We start from the raw sequence: 19714 nt of genomic DNA, 5'->3' as shown, positions 1-19714 counted from the left end.
TTTAAATCTGCCTTATAAATCCTTTCATAAGTTTCTTTTACTTTATCTTTGTGTTAGTCCATTTTCATATTGCTATGAAGAACTACTTGAGACTGGGTAATTTATAAAGAAAAAGAGGTTTAATGGATTCACAGTTCCACATGGCTGGGGAGGCTTCACAATCATGGCAGAAGACAAAGGAGGAACAAAGGCACATCTTACATGGCAGCAGGCAAGAGAGTGTGTGCAGGGGAACTGCCCTTTATAAAACCATCAGATCTCGTGAGACTTATTCACTGTCATGAGAACAGCATGGGAAAACCTTCCCCCAGGATTCAATTACCTCCCACCGGATCCCTCCCACAACACATGGGGATTATGGGAGCTACAATTCAAGATGAGATTTGGATGGGGACACAGTCAAACCACATCAATCTGGCATTATCCTGAACTATGGAAAAACGGAATTGGATTAGGATATTGGATTGTCATTCAGTTTGTAAGCCCCCATATGAAAATTTATGATGTTAAAATTAGAAGCAAACTTTAAAGAGTACTTATGTCCAACTTCCCTCATTTTACAGGTGAGGAAACTGTGTCTCAAGACATGTTGTGATTTGCCTCAGGTCTAATGCCCAATGAACATAGCCAGAACAACATTCCTCATCCCAAGCTCTAAGACCAGTCCCTTTTTGTTTTATTATACGGGTCTTTATTGAAAAACAGCAGTAGCTGGTTATACTTATCACTGGTGATCCTCCTGTGGGGAACATGATTAACAAAAGGAAATGCAAAAATACATAGAGAATAAAGCATTTTAAAATTCACTTTTTCTTGTAACTCTGATATAGAAATAAAATAGATGACAAAAGATAATCTGAAAAATGGAATAAAAAAGAAAACTGTTTTTAGATAACATTCATTTTTCTTTCCTTTAATCACAATATATTCATTTTTTAAAAAATTGCATCTCCTTAACTTTTTGGATTAAAAGTGCTTCTGATGATAAAATTCTAAAATTTATCCAAAGCCAAATTTTAGCTGATAAATTAGATCTGCTAGATAAAATAGGAATAGATGTTCAAATATTGAGGTACTATAAAACTCCCATAAGCTTTTTGATTTAATAAATACCCTATTATCAGTTCATTGAGGAAGTACAGCAATCTCAGTAGACAAAATCTTTCCTAAATTATTGGTCGCATTATCTTTTGCTAGTTAATGTTTAATAAATTAATAGAATGGGCCGGGTACGGTGGCTCATGCCTGTAGTCCCAACACTTTGGGAGGCCAAGGCGGGTGGATCACGAGGTCAGGAGATTGAGACCATCCTGGCTAACACGGCAAAACCCCCTCTCTACTAAAAATACAAAAATTAGTTGGGTGTGGTGGCGGGTACCTGTGGTTCCAGCTACTAGAGAGGCTGAGGCAGGAGAATGGTGTGAACCCAGGAGGCGGAGCTTGCAGTGAGCTGAGATCATGCCAATGCACTGCAGCCTGGGTGACAGAGCGAGACTCCACCTCAAAAAAAAAAAAAAAAAATTAATAGAATTGGCCGGGCGTGGTGGCTCAAGCCTGTAATCCCAGCACTTTGGGAGGCCGAGACGGGCGGATCACGAGGTCAGGAGATCGAGACCATCCTGGCTAATACGGTGAAACCCCGTCTCTACTAAAAAATACAAAAAAACTAGCCGGGCGAGGTGGCGGGCGCCTGTAGTCCCAGCTACTTGGGAGGCTGAGGCAGGAGAATGGCGTAAACCTGGGTGGCGGAGCTTGCAGTGAGCTGAGATCCGGCCATTGCACTCCAGCCTGGGCGACAGAGAGAGACTCCCTCTCAAAAAAAAAAAAAAAAAAAAAAAAAAAAAAAAAAAAAAGAAATTAATAGAATAAATTTTTATTATAACAATAATTTGCAAGAAGAATCTTCATAGCAAATATTGATTGCTTGCTTCTCCTGGTGCGATGGGCCCCAACAGAGCCAATCTTCTGTTTCAGATACCTGGGCTATATGTGTGACCTACTCGCAGACAAGCCCTACTGCCCTCACTTCAAGCCTCTCACAATTAAGTCGATCACTGTCAGTCCAATACCCTTTTTCAACAAACAGAGGAATGGATGTCGCCCTTACTGTGATGTACTCATTGGAGAAACCAAAATATATTCGACTTGCACAGATTTTGAACGAATGAAGTAAGTCATGATACTTTACTTCTTCCTGTGTACTTCTCAATTCTTGTGTAAATGAGCAGGAATGAGTTGAATCATATTCTTCTTGAAAGACTATATCATTGTGAAATAGCTGATATATAAAAAATGTTCAGCATCAGTGGTAATCCTAGAAAAGTACAAATAAATCAGGGGATGTCATGACCCCTTTTCAAATCAAATGGTGATATAGGCTAATGGACTAGCATAAGCTATATAGAGGATTAAGACAGTGGAAGGGAACACAGGACACCTAGTCATTGAAGGAGGCGATGGCCTTGATGGGATTAGGTGAGGGTAATGGAAGAATTACTGATGAATGAGGTTTCTAAGTGAGCAACTAGGTAGATGGTGATGTAATTAAAGAAGTTATAGAATCCATAATAGAGAGCAGGTGCCAGTGGATGGTCATAGGGGATGTGGAGGGAAGGGAATGGTGGTAACGTAAAATGAAATTAGTTTGGAATAGATTGAATTTGAGGATTGGCATCCAAGACTTTCACAGAGCATGACATTTCTGTTTGTATCCTGATCTCCAGTGGATTTTTTGTTCCCTTTATCTCTGCTTTTACTGTTAATTTAAAGTTAAGAAAAGGCAAATACATGGGGGCTAGATGCATTTGAGGAAAATGAAATCTGCAAAGCAGGCATTGGCAATTGCAGTCCAGATGGGATGCAGAGAGGAGGCCTGGCATTAGACCAGCACCATCCCACTGCACAACCACTTGGCACTGGCTGCACTCCTGTTTTTTGCTCAAGATAGTAAATAGTTTCTGAGTCCAGGCCTGGGCAAGCAGGCCTCTGGGCCAGAGCCACAGAGGACTATACCTGTGTCTGTGTGATTGTACCTGATTGAACTCTCTTTCAATGTATATTTTGGTCTGTGTTTACAGAGAATATCGTGTCCAAGATGGAAAAATCTTCATTCCCTTGAACATCACTGTGCAGGGAGATGTGGTCATTTCCATGTATCACTTGAGGTCAACCATTGGGAGCCGGCTACAGGCTAAGGTATGGTTTTAGGAAGAATCATGGCATAAGCTCATCTGAGTCTTCAATAGGAGTGTTTCTGAATCTTTTCTCCCCATCACTTTGGGCTCGAGTGACTTATAGTTTTAGAATGAGAAAGAGTCTTTAAAGATTGCTTAGCTCATCTCCTTCATCTTACAGGGGAGGAACTGAGACTTAGAGAGGTTATGACTTGCTCAAAGTCCTTGGCATGATGTCTGTGCCAGAGGGTGGCAGCCCCGGAACTCTTAGCAAACCATGCTCTTTAGAAGCCTGTGCTTTTCTTATAGTGTTCCATTTGGATCAGTGTAAGGGAAGACATTTCTACTGAGGATGTGGAATTAGGGATTGTATTTTTTCAGTTTTAGAAAATGAGATAAAACCACATAACATAGAAGTCACCCTTTTAAAGTGTACAATGCAGTTGTTCTTAGTATATTCAAAAGGCTGTGCAAACATCACCACTGTCTAATTCCAGAACATTTTCATCACCCACAAAAGATACCCTGTACCTACTAGCAGTCACTTCCTATTCCCTCTCCTCCATCTCCTGGCAACCACTGATCTACTTTCTGTCTCTATGGGTTTGTCTATTTGGGACATTTTATATAATGGAATCATATAGTACGTGGCCTTTTGAGGCTTCCTTCTCTCACTTAGCATAATGTTTTTGAAGCTGATCATGTTATAGCATGTGTCAGTACTTCATTATTTTATATGGCCAAATATTATTCCATTGTAATGTCACAATTTATTAATCTCAGTTGACAATCTCAGTTAATAATCATCAGTTGGTGAACATTTGGGATATTGCCATTTTTTTGCTAATAGGAATAATGTGACAAGTAACTGTGTTTTGATTCATCACATATTGGTTAAGTGCGTGCTTTGTGCCAGCCATTGTTAAGGTTTTTAGGAGTGACAAGAGTGAGATTATGTCTCTGCCTTTAAGAGACTGACTTTCGCAAGGGAAATCCATACAAGTAGGAATATGCATGATACCATATTAGAGGGAGGATGAAGTGTTATAATGGGAGCAGTTTGTTTTAGCCAGCAGTGGCCTAGAAAGGCTACAGAGATAATATGAACTTTCAAGACATGCCTTAAAGGATGAGTTCATTGGGTTGAAACAGGGCATCCTGGGTAGAAGGAATGCAATGAGTCAAAATACGCCCGTGTGCAAGAACATAGTACTTAGCAGATGAGAAAATGGTTTGCTGAGGCAGAGTTCAAGGAGAGGAGAGGCTGGAAATGAAGCTGAGCCTATTCTAACTGGGGCAGTCATTTAATATCCATAGTAAACACAAATTCAGATATTGAAACAGTTGAAAGTACATGGCTCCCAAAAATCTAATCTTTTGATCAGATTCCCTTTTCGCTGATTGATTGTAATGTGCTTCTCTCATGTATTTTTAGGTGACCAACACGCAGATATTCCAGCTTCAGTTTCACACTGGATTCATACCACTGGACACAACAGTTTTAAAGTTCACCAAGTAAGTACTGGTCGGGCCAAAATTCTGTTTGAATCAAAGTAGCTGTGAAGTGCTGAGGCTCCATAGCACTAAGCTGTAGCATTCCCTGGAATCCTGTGCTGCTAGACTACTGAGTGTCGCTCAGTAGCACAGAGAGGCTGTGGGCATTCCAAAGCTTTCAGTTGGATATGATTTCTCTTCAGAAGTACAAAGGGACCAAAGACTTCAAATAGAAAGGTCTAAAATTCTATGTGAGGGAATAAGGGTAAACAAAGCGGGACAAAGTATCACTACTTTTGATCCTTTGCATCTGTGTATCCCCTTGTGTTTTCCAGTGGGGATGGCAGTTTAATCAGTGGTATGATATCAGCAATGATGCATTAGAATAGATGCCCTGCCATAGCACTGAAGCAGGCTTCTGGAGGACCTTTCTGCAACGACATTAACCTATCTCATAGTGTGTTCTAGGTGAACTCAGGTGTGGGGGTGGCTAAAGCTGGGGTGGAGTTGCTGGGGCCAGGATAGGAGTAGATGTTCAAGGGCTCAGGACAGTGGCTGTGGGCCTATTGCACTATTTTAATAATGGATTTTGCCATGCCAGTCACATCAGCCCTGCTTTCTAGAATGCTTTTACATGCAATAGCATCCAAATTTGTTGAGCAGGCATTATTCTCCTCTTTTCTCTAGATTAGGAAACTGAAGGTCAGAAAAGTAAAGTAACTTATCTGGTTATGATCGAGTCTTTTTTAGAAATGAGTCTTAGATTTAACCTAAGAGTCAACCTAAGACAACTTCTGTGCCAAACATCATACCAGTTCCATTGTTTTTCACTGAACTTATCTTTTTTAAATCCCTATTTAGGCCTGAGTTAGATGCATGTGATGTACCAGAAAAATATCCTCAGCTATTTCAGGTGACACTGGATGTAGAACTACAGCCCCATGACAAAGTAATAGACTTAACTCCTCCGTGGGAACATTACTGCACAAAAGATGTCAATCCCAGCATCCTCTTCTCTTCTCACCAGGAACATCAAGATACGCTGGCCTTAGGAGGTATGAGTCACCTGATGGTTTTGTTTTTCAGGATGAACATCTCTGTTATTTATTTCCTGTGTCTCATTGATGCTACATGGTCTTTTTGTCTTGCAGGGCAGGCTCCAATAGATATCCCGCCAGACAACCCCAGGCATTACGGACAAAGTGGTTTCTTTGCCTCTCTCTGTTGGCAAGGTATTTACAAGTGTTTCTTTAAGTCACATGGTTTGATGATTATGTATTTCTTCTGTAAAGATGTTGGCCCTAGAAGCAGACTAAAGTAAATCAGCACTTAGAGGTTATTTAAGCAAGGCACATGGACTCCCACCTGTAAGCCCAGCACTTTGGAAAGCCAGGACAGGAAGACCAGAAGTTCAAGACCAGCCCAGGCAATATAACGAGACCCTATATCTACAAAAAATTTAAAAAATTAAATGGGAGTGGTGGCAAATGTCTGTAGTCCTAGCTATGTCAGAGGCTGAGGTAGGAAGACTGCTTGAGTCCAGGAGTTCAAGGTTGCAGTGAGCTATGATTGCACCACTGCACTGTATTCTAGGTGACAGAGCAAGACTCCATCTCTAAAAAAATTTTTTTAATTAAAAAAATTTTAAAAAGACATCATTCAAGTTTATATCCTTCCAATTCATTTCCTTTTCAAATCAGGCAACTTCCCTACTTTCAACTCAATAGATGCTCTTAGACTGATGCAAAAGGTCATTTTAAACTGAATTCTCCCTTCTCTATCTATGCTGTGTTTTTGGTCACATCTTTCCTGGACTGACAAATAAGTGTGATTTTTTTATGGTCTCCCTTTAGATTGCTGCCTCTGTAATGAGATTAACACAGGATTCTATCTTCTGCTCTCAACTAAATATTACAAAAATATAAAATCAGCATTTCCCCCCGGGAGCCTTAACCACTAGCAGGGCAGAACTGAGCTTACCCTGCTGCACAGAAAGCAAACACTTGGCCTATATATCTCTGCTCTTGCTTTAACAACCATACCAAAAATAGGGACTTGATTACTGTGTTCTTTTCTCTCAAACCTGGGATATTTTCAGAATTTTTCTCAATATAAAACTTCCAACTGTTGCCAGCAGTAGCCTGACATTGGGATCCTAACCAATACCCATTGGCCGTCCTTGCTTTAGAGCTGGCTGAGATTAACTGTGAGATTCAGTGTAGACGTGGGTAGTCAGGGTTTGGGTATGAAAGGGATGGGAAACTGGCTGTGGTGATGGTCTATCTGAAATTCTCCTGATTGGCCTTCCTCTGATGTGTGAATGTAAGACAGTATTCCCTGCAGGTTTCAGTTTGATGAAAAAGTTGTTCATAAAATTCCTTTGAATTGAAAGACTTACTTTCAGAATTTGCTTTTGAGAACTGGAACTAGCAAATCCTCAAATTTGGAGAACCCAGTGGTATCTGGACAGTAGGTAGATTTCTCATCCCCTGTGGACTTTTCTTACCTCTTATTTTCTTCACAGTGAGGGCTTTTAATACAGCTTCACTCTTAACCTGTCCACTGTCATTTTAGTAAATAATTTAGAGATAATTCCTGTAGTCTCTGAAATAGGCTTTAGCATAGATGCACAGTCTCTTGTCTGAACCTCTCAGAGCCAGGTATGTTTAGGAATGCAGAAGTTTTTGGATTTTAGAAGGGTGATATGGTACATAAACTGATATAACTCGACATCCCATGTGATATCTCAGACAATAACCTATAATCAAACATATTAATATTTCTGCAGTGGAACATATAAATAATAGCCGTAAGTGAGATAAATGAAGGCTGTAAGTATCTTCATATTCATTCCTGTCCGTTTTCCACCAACTGAATTCATGCCAAACTTAGAAAAGCCTTTCCCTTTTCATAGCTTATTACATTTTAGAATTTGGAATAAAGGATGTGGATCCATACTTGATTTGGAATGTGGGTCTATCTGGCATTAAATACCAAATTTTTGTGGGAAGATCTGTCTCAGGGAGGGCTTGGAAAGTCACTCCTTCCCCAGAGGAGGCCTCTTCCCTGCTGCTCATTTTGTGCTGAAAGTACCCCTTTCAAGCTGGTATAAGGACCTTTCACAGCAGAGCCCTTCTTTTCACTTTTTAAATGTGTGGTTCACTTCTGCTCCAGACTGTTGGAAAAAGGATTTGCTTTTGGCTACAGGACGCATGAGAAGTAAAGACAGTAAGAAGTGTCAGCAAAGGACTAGCAGATAATGGTTTGTATCCCTGCCACCACCTCCCCCACTAAAGCACCTAACGTAGTGCCTGAAAAAAAAATCAACACTTAGGTAGTACTTACTGTTGATTGGAGTGATTTATAATATTATCTCATGTATTTCTTACAGTAGCCTGTGAGTTAGGTACTGTTTATTTATTTAGACACAGTTTCACTCTATAGCCCAGCCTGGAGTACAATGGCATGATCTTGGCTCATTGCAACCTCTGCCTCCCGGGTTCAAGCGATTCTCATGCCTCAGCCTCCCGAGTAGCTGGGATTACAGGCACATGCCATGATGTACAGCTAATTTTTGTATTATTAGTAGAGATGGGGTTTCACCATGTTGGCCAAGCTGGTTTCAAACTCCTTACCTCAAGTGATCCTATCTCAACCTCCTAAAGTGCTGGGATTATAGGTGTGAGCCACCATGCCCGGCTATTAGGTACAATTTGTTATCCCCACTTTGCTGAGGAGGAAATCAAGGCACAGAGAAGTAAAGTAAATTGCCCAGTGTCATAGAGCCAGTGAGTAGTGGAAATGAGATTCAGTCCTAGGCTGGCTCCAGAGTTCCTTCTGCTTATCCCTACACTCTACTTCCTCTCAGATGCTCAACAAGTGGTATTTGAATATAACATGAAATACATCAAGTGTTCCACTAGTTGGGGTCTGAAAGCACTGTTTGCTCAGGGCTGAATCCTCTGTCTTTCTGGAATTATATACATATAACAAAAACCAACAACGCTGTGGTCAACAACTAACCTCTTACGGTATACTGGCCTTCCTCAGATCAGAAATCAGAGAAGTCATTCTGTGAGGAGGACCACGCTGCCCTAGTGAACCAGGAAAGTGAGCAGTCAGACGATGAACTTCTGACACTTTCCAGTCCACATGGCAATGCCAATGGTGACAAGCTTCATGGAGTGAAGAAGCCCAGCAAAAAGCAGCAGGAGCCAGCAGCCCCTCCACCCCCTGAGGATGTGGACCTTTTGGGCCTGGAAGGGTCTGCAGTGAGTAACAGCTTCTCTCCACCAGCGGCTCCTCCCACCAATTCTGAACTACTGAGTGACCTGTTTGGGGGTGGAGGTGCAGCTGGTCCCACCCAGGCCGGACAGTCAGGAGTGGAAGATGTGTTTCATCCTAGTGGACCTGCGTCTACCCAGTCAACACCACGCCGCTCTGCCACCTCCACCTCCGCGTCTCCAACCCTAAGAGTGGGAGAAGGTAATTTTTTGTATGTTTTGCACTGTGCCTCTCAGATTTGAATTCTAACCTTTGGCCAAAGAGGTGGAAATGAACTTTCCTAACAAGCTAGACTTTTTTGATTTCATTGAAAGTCCTTTAGATGTCTGTATCTTTATTTAAATAGAGAGCATAAGAGAAAATAGAAATATTGTCCATTTGGGTAGCACACTAAGGTAGTGTAAGAGTGGACTTTTGAGCTTCACACTCTTACTTCTAATTTTCTTTGTTTAGCACTTCAACCCCTGAGCTGCATTAGTTATGTCTGCTTAAACATATTGATTGATGAATTATTGTTGATAAAAATAGGTAATATTTATGAGGTATTTACTATTTGCCATACATGGAATTTAATACTAAACATGATTTAATTCTCATAGAAACCCAATAAGCAAGTGCTATTTTTATCCTCATTTTATAGTTGAGGAAATGGAAGCATAGAATTAAATCAGTAGCATAGGTTTATATGACTAATAATTGATAAGTACAGCTCCTGAAGAACCAACTCAAATCAGCTACCCCTTGGTCCTGTCACCAATAACCAAGATGACTTCACATTAGGAAGGGTAAAGAGAAATATCTCAACTCTTCAGGCCTATAGTATCCTATAGGAACATTTTTTCCCCAAGCATGTCCTTCCCAGAAGGCTGTGGGCTGGTCTTGACTTGTGATGGTTCAACTGGAGGCATCCTTCATGAGTGTGGGTCTCAGAATTACAGAGTTCTGAGGCTCAAGCTCCGATGTTAGTTATTGGTGGAGCCGGGATGTGAACTCAGGTGTCCTGAATCCTATGCCAAGGCTATTTCCTCTGTACTTCACTTCCTTCCCTACAGTTTTAACTTGCCAAAGTGAAAAAAAGCTGTCAGGAAAACAGTTTCCAAGATCCAAGATAGCACAGTACTCGATGATTGCATTTTAAGACTATGTACCTGGTGTGACTCTCACGATTTCATTCATCATAGTTTCAGGCAGCTAGTGGCATTCCAGTGCCAGAAGGGGCCTTAGACATCAGTTAATTCTGTGCCTCATGTTATAGACAATGAAACCGAGGCTAGATGTATTGATTGACCTGTCCGAGGATACCCACTGGATTAGTGGCATACCCAGGTCTAGAATGCAAATATTCTATCCCCCCAAGAGGAAATAGAAAGAACACCAAATCTAGAGTTAAAGACCTGGATTTGAATCCCAGGACTAACACTTAACTATCTGTGTAACATTATTGAAAAATCTTCTCAGTTGTAAAATGGGGATAATACTTACATATTAGCATTGTTGCAAAGACTAAATTTTGAGCTCTTGTCTTGTGGTATTGGGCAGTTTTAGCTATTGGAGAGTGCCCCTAGTTTAACATAAATTGATATTTTAAATGTACTAAGTATGGTAAGAAGGGATGAGGCTAGTTAACAAATAAATCCTGCTCTTAAAACCGAGGTAGGATATATGGCTTAATACGTTTTCAGCTAAGACTTCATTGGCATAATGCTCTCCTGACATCTGCTGGGCAGCAGATTAGCCTTGTGTAGCAGCAGTGGTATCAACTGTGGTTCATCCAGCAGATAAGTCCAGACTAATCCTTTGTCCACAAAGATAGGAAATTCTTGGAGTCCACTGTTAGCCCTGCATGAAGTGACAATTCTTTAACATTTAGTGAATGAACTCATGGGACAAATAAATATATTTTACCATTGTTTTCTAGGTGCCACCTTTGACCCATTTGGAGCACCTTCCAAACCATCAGGTCAGGATTTGCTGGGTTCTTTTCTGAACACATCCAGTGCTTCCAGTGACCCGTTCCTCCAGCCCACGAGAAGTCCTTCACCCACAGTACATGGTAAGGAAATATTTTATATTGTATTCAGTGGAACATAGTTTTCTGCAAGATGTCAGTAAATGCTCATATATAAAAGCACCCTGTGGGTGCTTTTTTTGGTAAAAGCTTCCTCACATATCTCTGTTTTTGAAATTAACAACTCACCTTAACATATCAAAAGCTCTGGGCTGTCTTACAGGACAGAAACCTGCTTAAGGTTGTTTAGCTCTGCTTTCCTGTTTGACTATGGTATCCTTTTTTTGCATTAGAGCTACATGGGTAGAATCATAAATGACCCTTGATTGTAGGACATGTAATTATTTTATGTACCAATAAGAAAGAAAACACTGCCACTATGAAATGACTGGAAGATACTTCTTGGTTAGAGAAATCTTTGAAATGTGGAAAAATATGTCCTAAATCAATAAAATATGTTAGTAGTCCACAAAATTGGTATTCCAAAGAACAAAGTTTGGGATATGATAGCCACTAGTTACATGTGGCTGTTGATGACTCAAAATGTGGGTGATCTGATTTGAGATGCACTCCAAGTATAAAATATATACCAGATTTCAAAACTTAGTACAAAAAAGGCATGTGAAACATCTCATCAATATTTTTATATTGATCATTTATTAACATAATATTTTGAACATACTGGGTTAAACTATATTATTAAAAATAATTTCAGTAGTGTCTTTTTACTTTTTAAAACGTGACTGCTAGGAAATATAAAATTACATATGTGGCCCAAATTATATTTCTATGTTAGAGACTTAGGTTGTATAGAAAGAATAATAATCACATCCATTTATAAATGTGGGTCACTTAGGTAACATTGATTAAAACTGGAGCTTTGCAGTGAGGAATAAATAGCTTTGAGCCAGAGAGCTGTAGCTCATTCCTGATGTTGAAGTCTAGTGAACATTATTGACCACAACCTAGAAAGTGATGTATCGTTGAAGGCATCCTGAGCTTGCTTGGAGAATGCAGTCCAGTTATCGGTTGACTTCGCGAAACCATGCCAATACAAAAGGAAGATGACTTTTGCAACACTGGTGAAACTGAAACTTGACTAAAAAAGAGTCCAGGAGCAACTTTTATGGTTCATTTCCAACTAGTCTTGAATCTCAAACTATTTGAAGTGTGTCCACAGGACGATATACAAGGAATTCCCCTCTCACCTATGAGTCATGCTCACTTGAGAGAGTCTCCTGATTGGATGTTGACTACCTGTAGGAGAAAAGATGCAGGAATGTAGAGTAGAGTTGGTTTTGCTCACTCATTTAAAATGTTGTCATGTCATTGCTTTGCTCAAAATGCCTCCCAATTTCACTCAGCATGAAAACCAAAGTCCTTGAAATGGCCTGTGTAGGCTCTGCATGCTCTAGCATCCCAGTGCCTGTGACCTCATTTCCTATTCTCCCCCACTTTGCTCTCTGCATTCTAGCTCTACTGGCCTCTTTGCTGTTGCACTGACTGTTTCCTCTGCCTCATACTCTTCCCCAGGCATCTGCGTGGCTAAGCCCTTCACTTCCTTCGAGTCTTTGCTCAAATGTCCCCTTCTCAATGGAGTCTATTCTGATTCTTCCATTTCAAATCACAACTCATCTCCCGACCCTACTCTACGTTCCCCTTTCTGTTTTATCTAGTAACTTCCAGTATACACAGTAATTAACTTATGTGTGACTTTCTTTTTTTTTTTTTTTTTTGGTCATCTATCTGTCTCCGTTAGAACATGAATTCCATAAAGGCAGGGAATTTTGTTTTGTTCCCTAATACATCCGTAGTGCCTAAAAGAAGTACTGGCGGCCGGGCGCCGTGGCTCACGCCTGTAATCCCAGCACTTTGGGAGGCCAAGGCGGGCAAATCACGAGGTCAGGAGATAGAAACCATCCTGGCTAGCACGGTGAAACCCTGTCTTTACTAAAAATACAAAAAATTAGCCAGGTGTGGTGGCGGACGCCTGTAGTCCCAGCTACTCGGGAGGCTGCGGCAGGAGAATGGCATGAACCCGGGAGGCGGAGCTTGCAATGAGCCAAGATCACGCCACTGCACTCCAGCCTGGGCGACAGAGCAAGACTCCATCTCAAAAAAAAAAAAAAAAAAAAAAGTAAAAAGAAAAAAGAAGTACTGGCACATGGTAGGTGCTATCTTTCCAATATTAAATATAAAATAAATTAACTGATCTTTTCTCATCCAAGTTTCTTTGATGCACAGTGATAGTGTCTATAAGGCTATACATTTTCCTGATTTTAATACTTTGAAATTATTGTTTTAATAAGAGTACTACCCTTTGTGTCCCGTGAACGTGGGTGTTCATACTTGGCAGCTTGGCAGTTTTGGATCTAGTTTTCTGTTTCTGATGAGCTCATTAGAACATGATGTTTATCACCCAGTTTAGGCCAGTTAGCACTCCTTTGTTTTGTGGTTACATTTCTCATTTTGGCCTGTATTGTGCTAGCGAGTGGAAAGAATTTTCTCCTCTCCTTGTTGGGAAAGCAATGATCATTTCACTGTTACTGAATCAATTCACCATCTTCATATAAGATAGAATATAGGTGACATTCAGATGTCTGCTTTGGGAGGTCAGATTGCCCACCTCCAAATCCCCAGGGTACTTCCCCTGGGTTTCTACAAGGCATTGCAAATCTCTTGTGAAAATTAAAAAAAAAATACTACCTTTGGGCTCAACAAATATTTATTGAATTTTTTCCTGTTCTGAAGAGAATAATCACTTGGGACATGGTGTTGGAAGAACAAATAAATAATCATAATAAAAGGCAAAATAGAGACTAAAATATTAGGTAATTACCTTTTTTAAAAAATATATTCCTGTCTCTCTAACAGACCTTAAGTTTCTTGAGGATAGATAATGCATCTTTTAGTCTCTGTCCCCTGGTGTGGTGCCTTGCATGTGGTAGGTAGTCATAAGGGTTTGTGGGTTTGATTAGCAATAAGTTCTGATACCTACTTCTACATCTTAACTGGATGTAAGACTAAGATCAGAGCTTAAAGGAAATCAGATAGAACGTATTAGCAAAACCGTCTAACTTCCACCTCAGTGGAATGGGTTATTGTGTAAAAAGAGAAGGGAGAAATATAAAAGAAAGAATTATTATTGCTGATAATGGCATATCCTTTTTAACTTAATGATGGGAAGGTACTAGATGTCTTGGTTGGTACTAAGTAAACAAAACAAGGACATAAAAGATTTGGAATGCTAATCTTGATGCCTTCTGGTGGTGATGGGGTGTGTGTGTGTGTGTGTGTGTGTGTGTGTGTGTGTGTGTGTGTTTTAAATCCCAGTTGCAATGTCAGTTTAGTATTTGCATTTTAATCCTTAATTTGTGTGGGAAAAACCTAGAGGTGCCTCAGAAAGAAATTCTTCATCATGGCATCCTGTTTCCTATATAGATTTTATAGATGTATAAAAAACTTACTACGCACATGTATTCCTCTATTACACCTGATTCATTTTAGCCAAATATTTCTTTTAAGTTATATGTTTGGAACTTTGAGGGGGGTCAGAATGATTTATTTTGAAGCTGTAATGAGTTTATTTTGAGTACCATAGACACATCCCTGACAACCAGCATAGTGATGGTGTATAGCCAGTGCCCAATACATGTTCTACATGACTCATGATTCTCAATTCATGTCACAGCAGAGGAAAAAACAAAATGTCAGTTTTAAGTGGATTATGCCTCTATACTTGTTAGTGCTTAGCAAAGGTAAACTGAGTTTAAGGTGTTTTCCCCCTCTGTTCTTATTGCACACTGACTCTGTGTTAAGTTTACAGGTGGGACACACACACATAAGATAGTTCTTTCTTGCCTTCGAGGGACTCACAATCAAATGGAGACAGACACATGCTCAGCTATAACTCAAGGTGTTTGGATATGGAGGTAAAACCAAAGTGAGACAAAGAAGGAGCAGAGACAAATAATATGTAGTTTCCGTCAAGCCTCATGTGAACAACCATAGGTGAAGGTAGAACATATCGAGTGTTGCAGAGTGTGGCAAGAACTCGGAAGCACAAGTGGATTTCTTGAGATCTTGCTGGGGCCATGCAGGCTTCAGGGATGGATCGGTATTATCCTATGTGAACTCAGAAAAGTGCGTTCTGAGCTCTGTTGTTCTCATTCTTTTTCTTCTCCCCATTTGTAGCTTCTAGTACGCCTGCTGTGAATATTCAGCCAGATGTTTCTGGAGGTTGGGACTGGCATGCTAAACCAGGTAAAGGTCAGCAGGTTATTTTCTGTACACATTTATATAATTGCAAAAGCATAATCCTTACCCAAGATGAAGTGAATACTCAGAGAGTATTGTGGCCTACCTGTGTAATTTGTGTCACTTTTTCCTAAAGATTCTTATTCTGGAAGAGCTTTTCCCAGTGCACTTGATGATGTGATGGTGCTACTTATCATACACCATTTAACTTTTCTAAGTTTCATTTGCTGGATGTCTGTCTTGACAATAGAATCAGACAGATATAAATATATATCAAACTCTATCACTTAGAAACTCTTGGATTTTTTGGCAAGTCTGAGCTTCAGTTTTCTTATCTGAACAATGGGGATAATAATTTTGGTCCCACACAATTGTGTAAGTTTAAATGAAAAAAACTTGTATAAGAATTTCTGGTATAGTGTAGATGCTGACAAACGTGAATATTATTCTTTCTTTACAAAGTACTTATTTCAGGGCAGGATTTTTCTGTGATCAATAAGGTCTCCTCCTCATGACCACTATGGCATTTATGGAGCTGTCTCACGTGACTGCTTCTGATATTGAACAAGTTAAGTGCACGTGTGCACATATAAACATATACACAATGGGCTTATCACAACAACTTTCTGAGGCAGTTGCTGCTTCCCTTTTTTTTTTTTAATCGTAGCAACCCCCTCCCCACAACATAACATTTACTCTGCCAATAATTTCCAAGTGTACAATGCAGTATTATCAGCTACATGCACTTTGTTGTGCAACAGATCCCCAGAACGAACCCACCTCACCACTGACCCTCTCGCATAACTGAAACTCTACACTCACTAAATAACTCCCTATCTCTGCCTCCGCCAGCCCCTGGCAACCACCCTTCTACATGAGTTTGACTACTTTAGATACCTCCTATAAGTAGAATCATACAGCATTTGACTTTTGTGGCTGGCTTATTTCACTTAGTATAATATCCTCAAGGTTCATCTGTGTTGTAGCATGTGACAGGATTTGCTTCTGTTTTTAATTTTTAAAAAGTTTTTGGCTGGGGCATAATCCCAGCACTTTGGGAGGCTGAGATGGGAGGATCCCTTAAGGCCAGGAGTTCATGACCAGTCTGGGCAACATGGCAAAACCCCATCTCTACAAAAATACAAAAATAGTCAGGTGTGGTGGTGTGTGCCTGTAGTTCCAGCTACTTGGGAGGCTAAGATGGGAGAATTACTTGAGCCCAGGCGGTTGAGGCTGCAGTGAGCCGAGATCACACCACTGCACTCCAGCCTGGGTGACAGAGTGAGAACCCTGTCTCAAAAAAAGATTTTTCTTCAAATTGACAGATAAAATTGTATATATTTGACGTATACAATATGATGTTTTGAAGTACACATACACTGTGATATGGTTTAATGTAGCTAATTAACAAAAGCATTACCTTTACATGGTTATCATTTTTGTGGTGAGAACATTTAATATCCATTCTCTTTGAATTTTTCAAGAATGTAGTAGATTATCATTAACTGGAGTCACTATGCTGTACAATGGATCTCTTGACTTATTCTTTCTATCTAGCTATAATAATATATCCTTTAACCAATGCCTTCTCATCCCTGCCCTACGTCCAACCACCCCAGCACCTGCTAACCACCATTCTACTCTTTATTTCTATGAGACCAACTTTTTTAGCTTCCATAAATGAATGAGAACATACAGTATTTGTCTTTCTGTGCCTGGCTTATTTCATGTAACATAATGCTGTCTAGGTTTATCCATGTCGTCTCAAATGACAGGAATTTCTCCTTTTTATGGCTCAATAGTTTTCTATTGTGTGTATACCACATTTTATTTATCCATTCATCCATTAATGGTTACTTAGGTTGATTCCATATCTTGGCTGTTGTGAATAGTGCTATAATAAGCATGGGAGTGCAGATATCTCTTTGACATACTGATTTGATTTCCTTCGGATATATACCCAGTAGCAGGATTGATAAGACATATGGTAGTTCTATTTTTAATATTTTAAGGAACCTCCAAATTGTTTCCCATAATGGCTGTACTAATTTACATTCCCACTAACTGTGTTCTTTTTTCTCTACATCCTTGCCAACAAGTTTTTTGTTTTTGTATAATAGCAATTCTTACAGGAGTGAGGTGATATGTCATTTTGGTTTTGATGTGCATTTATATGATGATTGGTGATGTTAGTATTTTTTATACATCTGTTGGTTTTATACATCTGTTGGTTTTCTTCTGGTTTTCATCTTTATGTTTTCATCTGGTAATTTCATAGTTTTGGGTCTTGTATTTAAATGTTTAATGGAATTTGAGCTGATTTTTGTATATGGTGAAAAATAAGTCTTTTTACCCTGTTGCCTTCTTATTCTGTTGATTGTTACTTTCCCTGCACAGAAGTTTTTAGCTTGATAATTATCCCATTTGTTTTTCTTTTGTTGCCTGTGCTGTTGATTTCATATTATTTCTCTTTTTTAAAACTAATGGTAAAATGGTGAAGCTCAAAAATGTTAAGCAAGATTCCCAAGGTCACTCAGGAATTAGCAAAGCTGGAATCCAGATCCAGACCTAACTTCAAATCCTACAGGAAAGAGTGAAGTCAGGTGACATGAGGACCTGGAAATAAAACAAACAGTGGATATAATAGTTCACACTTGTGGTTTGGAAACAGCATTTGTCTTTTCTGTGTTCTGTCCTTGTTCAAGGTCACCATTCACCCAGGTCAGGGAAACAGGGTCTAGCAACTTCTTAGACATTTTCAAACCCTGTCCTAATTTGCCTAGGAGACAAATGAACAGTAACTCTGGAATTCTGAATTTCAGAATTCAGCCTCAAACAACTAACTCATTTTCAGTGACCTTATTTCCTTTTCAGGAGGCTTTGGAATGGGAAGCAAGTCAGCTGCCACCAGCCCAACCGGATCCTCGCATGGTACTCCCACCCATCAAAACAAACCCCAGACTCTGGATCCTTTTGCCGACCTGGGGACGCTAGGTACAAACTCAGAAGATCGAGCTACAAATAACATTTATTTATGGCTACAAAGCCTCAAATCTCAGTCTTTGGTGTTATAGCAAGCTGGTATTGTCACCTGGAACCTCAAATAGTGTGTATTCTTAATCTATCCTCTGAAACCTGAGATAGGCTTTTTAAAAAAAGAAAGTGAGAATCAGATACGGGATTCAAAATCATCTTTATTGATTCATTTCTCCAGTGCCTAATTCTGGATGTGTAGTATGAATAAAGTTAGAGCTTTCAGGGTCTCATGGCAGCAGAGTTTGGCTGCGCAAAAGTAATGTGTAGGGAAATGGTATAAGACAGGGCTGGTCAGATGGATTTGTGCCACATGATGCCAACCTTGCAGAACACTTACTGTGATGCTGTGGTGTTACCTGTGAGATCTTCACACCATTCCCCTTCTCTCCATTAACTGTGGTGCTCTCTGGTCAATTTGTAAAATTCTATACAGAAAATAGACTCAAGTATTGTATTTCTAGAATATTTTCACCATATGTTAATAGATGTCACAGGGTAAGTGTTTTGAGAGCAAGTGAGATTGGGAAACACTGGTTTCAGCGGATTTTGATTACCACTAAGAGGGTCACAGTGACCAGAGTTCTCAAACTGATTTCATCAAGGAACCTGTTTTCAAGGAGGGGTTCATTAGAGTACTGTGTTCTGAAACATTTTCTTCCTCCTTTTTCCTTCCTCCTCTGGGGCAGTGCAGATTTGTTAAATAAGGATGGGGTAGCCCTGACACAAAGGTTTATCTTGGCCATATTGATAGTCCCTGATCTCAGGAAGCCCTCCTGAGGCATTTAGAGCCAGATGGAGGGAATGTGAGCCTGGCTACCATTGTTGTCTGTAACTTGTGTCAGCATCTTTATCTTCCATTCTGTACTATTTAGGTGTTTTTCCCTTCTAAGAACTCTCAAAATTCTTTTATGCAGATATTTTCTTCTCCACCTTTCTTTGTATCTTACAGAAAATTTCAAATTTTAAAGTAATATTACTACATCAGATGAAATTTTACTTTAATAAAATCTCATTTATTATTGATTTTTAATGCATTTATTCATCCAACAAATATTTATGAAAGTGCCTTCTAGGTGCTAGGACTGTTTTGGTAAAAAAAAAAATAGCAAAAAAAAGACAAAACTCCTGCCTTAATAAAACTTACATTACAGAAGGGGAATCAAATCATAAATTAACAAATATATAATATAATGTCAAATAATGAAAATGATAAAAATAACAGTTAATAGTTATTGGGGCCTTACTATGTGCCAGACACTACTTGAAGTGCTTCACATATATCATTTCATTTAATCTTCATAATCTTTTGAAGTAGTGACTGTTATGATCCTCATTTTACAGACGAGGAAACAGGGACACAACAGATTAAGTAACATGCACAAATCACAAGCTTTCAACACCAAGAAGTCTAGCTCTGGAGCTTGCACTCATAAAAGGTTTAGAGGTTGATGTAGCTGAGTGT

The 19714-nt window shown here is 39.6% G+C and overlaps 1 protein-coding gene across 4 annotated transcripts in view; it reads left to right on the top strand.

Moving 5' to 3' along the window:
• Positions 1-19714, top strand: part of DNAJC6 (DnaJ heat shock protein family (Hsp40) member C6) — a 160007-nt gene that overhangs the window by 127807 nt on the left and 12486 nt on the right. For 3 of the 4 annotated variants that reach the window (XM_030942489.1, XM_030942492.1, XM_010370715.2), the window contains 9 exons: positions 1975-2169; positions 3078-3195; positions 4609-4688; positions 5529-5722; positions 5819-5899; positions 8718-9152; positions 10870-11004; positions 15154-15222; positions 18091-18210. In XM_030942489.1, coding sequence (XP_030798349.1) covers positions 1975-2169; positions 3078-3195; positions 4609-4688; positions 5529-5722; positions 5819-5899; positions 8718-9152; positions 10870-11004; positions 15154-15222; positions 18091-18210 — 1427 coding nt within the window. The remainder of the gene's footprint in view (positions 1-1974; positions 2170-3077; positions 3196-4608; positions 4689-5528; positions 5723-5818; positions 5900-8717; positions 9153-10869; positions 11005-15153; positions 15223-18090; positions 18211-19714) is intronic. The other variant, XM_030942490.1, reaches the window with a different exon arrangement.

This window comes from Rhinopithecus roxellana, chromosome 12, assembly GCF_007565055.1.
Source record: "Rhinopithecus roxellana isolate Shanxi Qingling chromosome 12, ASM756505v1, whole genome shotgun sequence".
In the NCBI taxonomy this organism is placed as follows: domain Eukaryota; kingdom Metazoa; phylum Chordata; class Mammalia; order Primates; family Cercopithecidae; genus Rhinopithecus; species Rhinopithecus roxellana.
The sequence above is the reverse complement of the archived record's forward strand: the minus strand, read 5'-3'. Positions and strand labels throughout refer to the sequence as shown.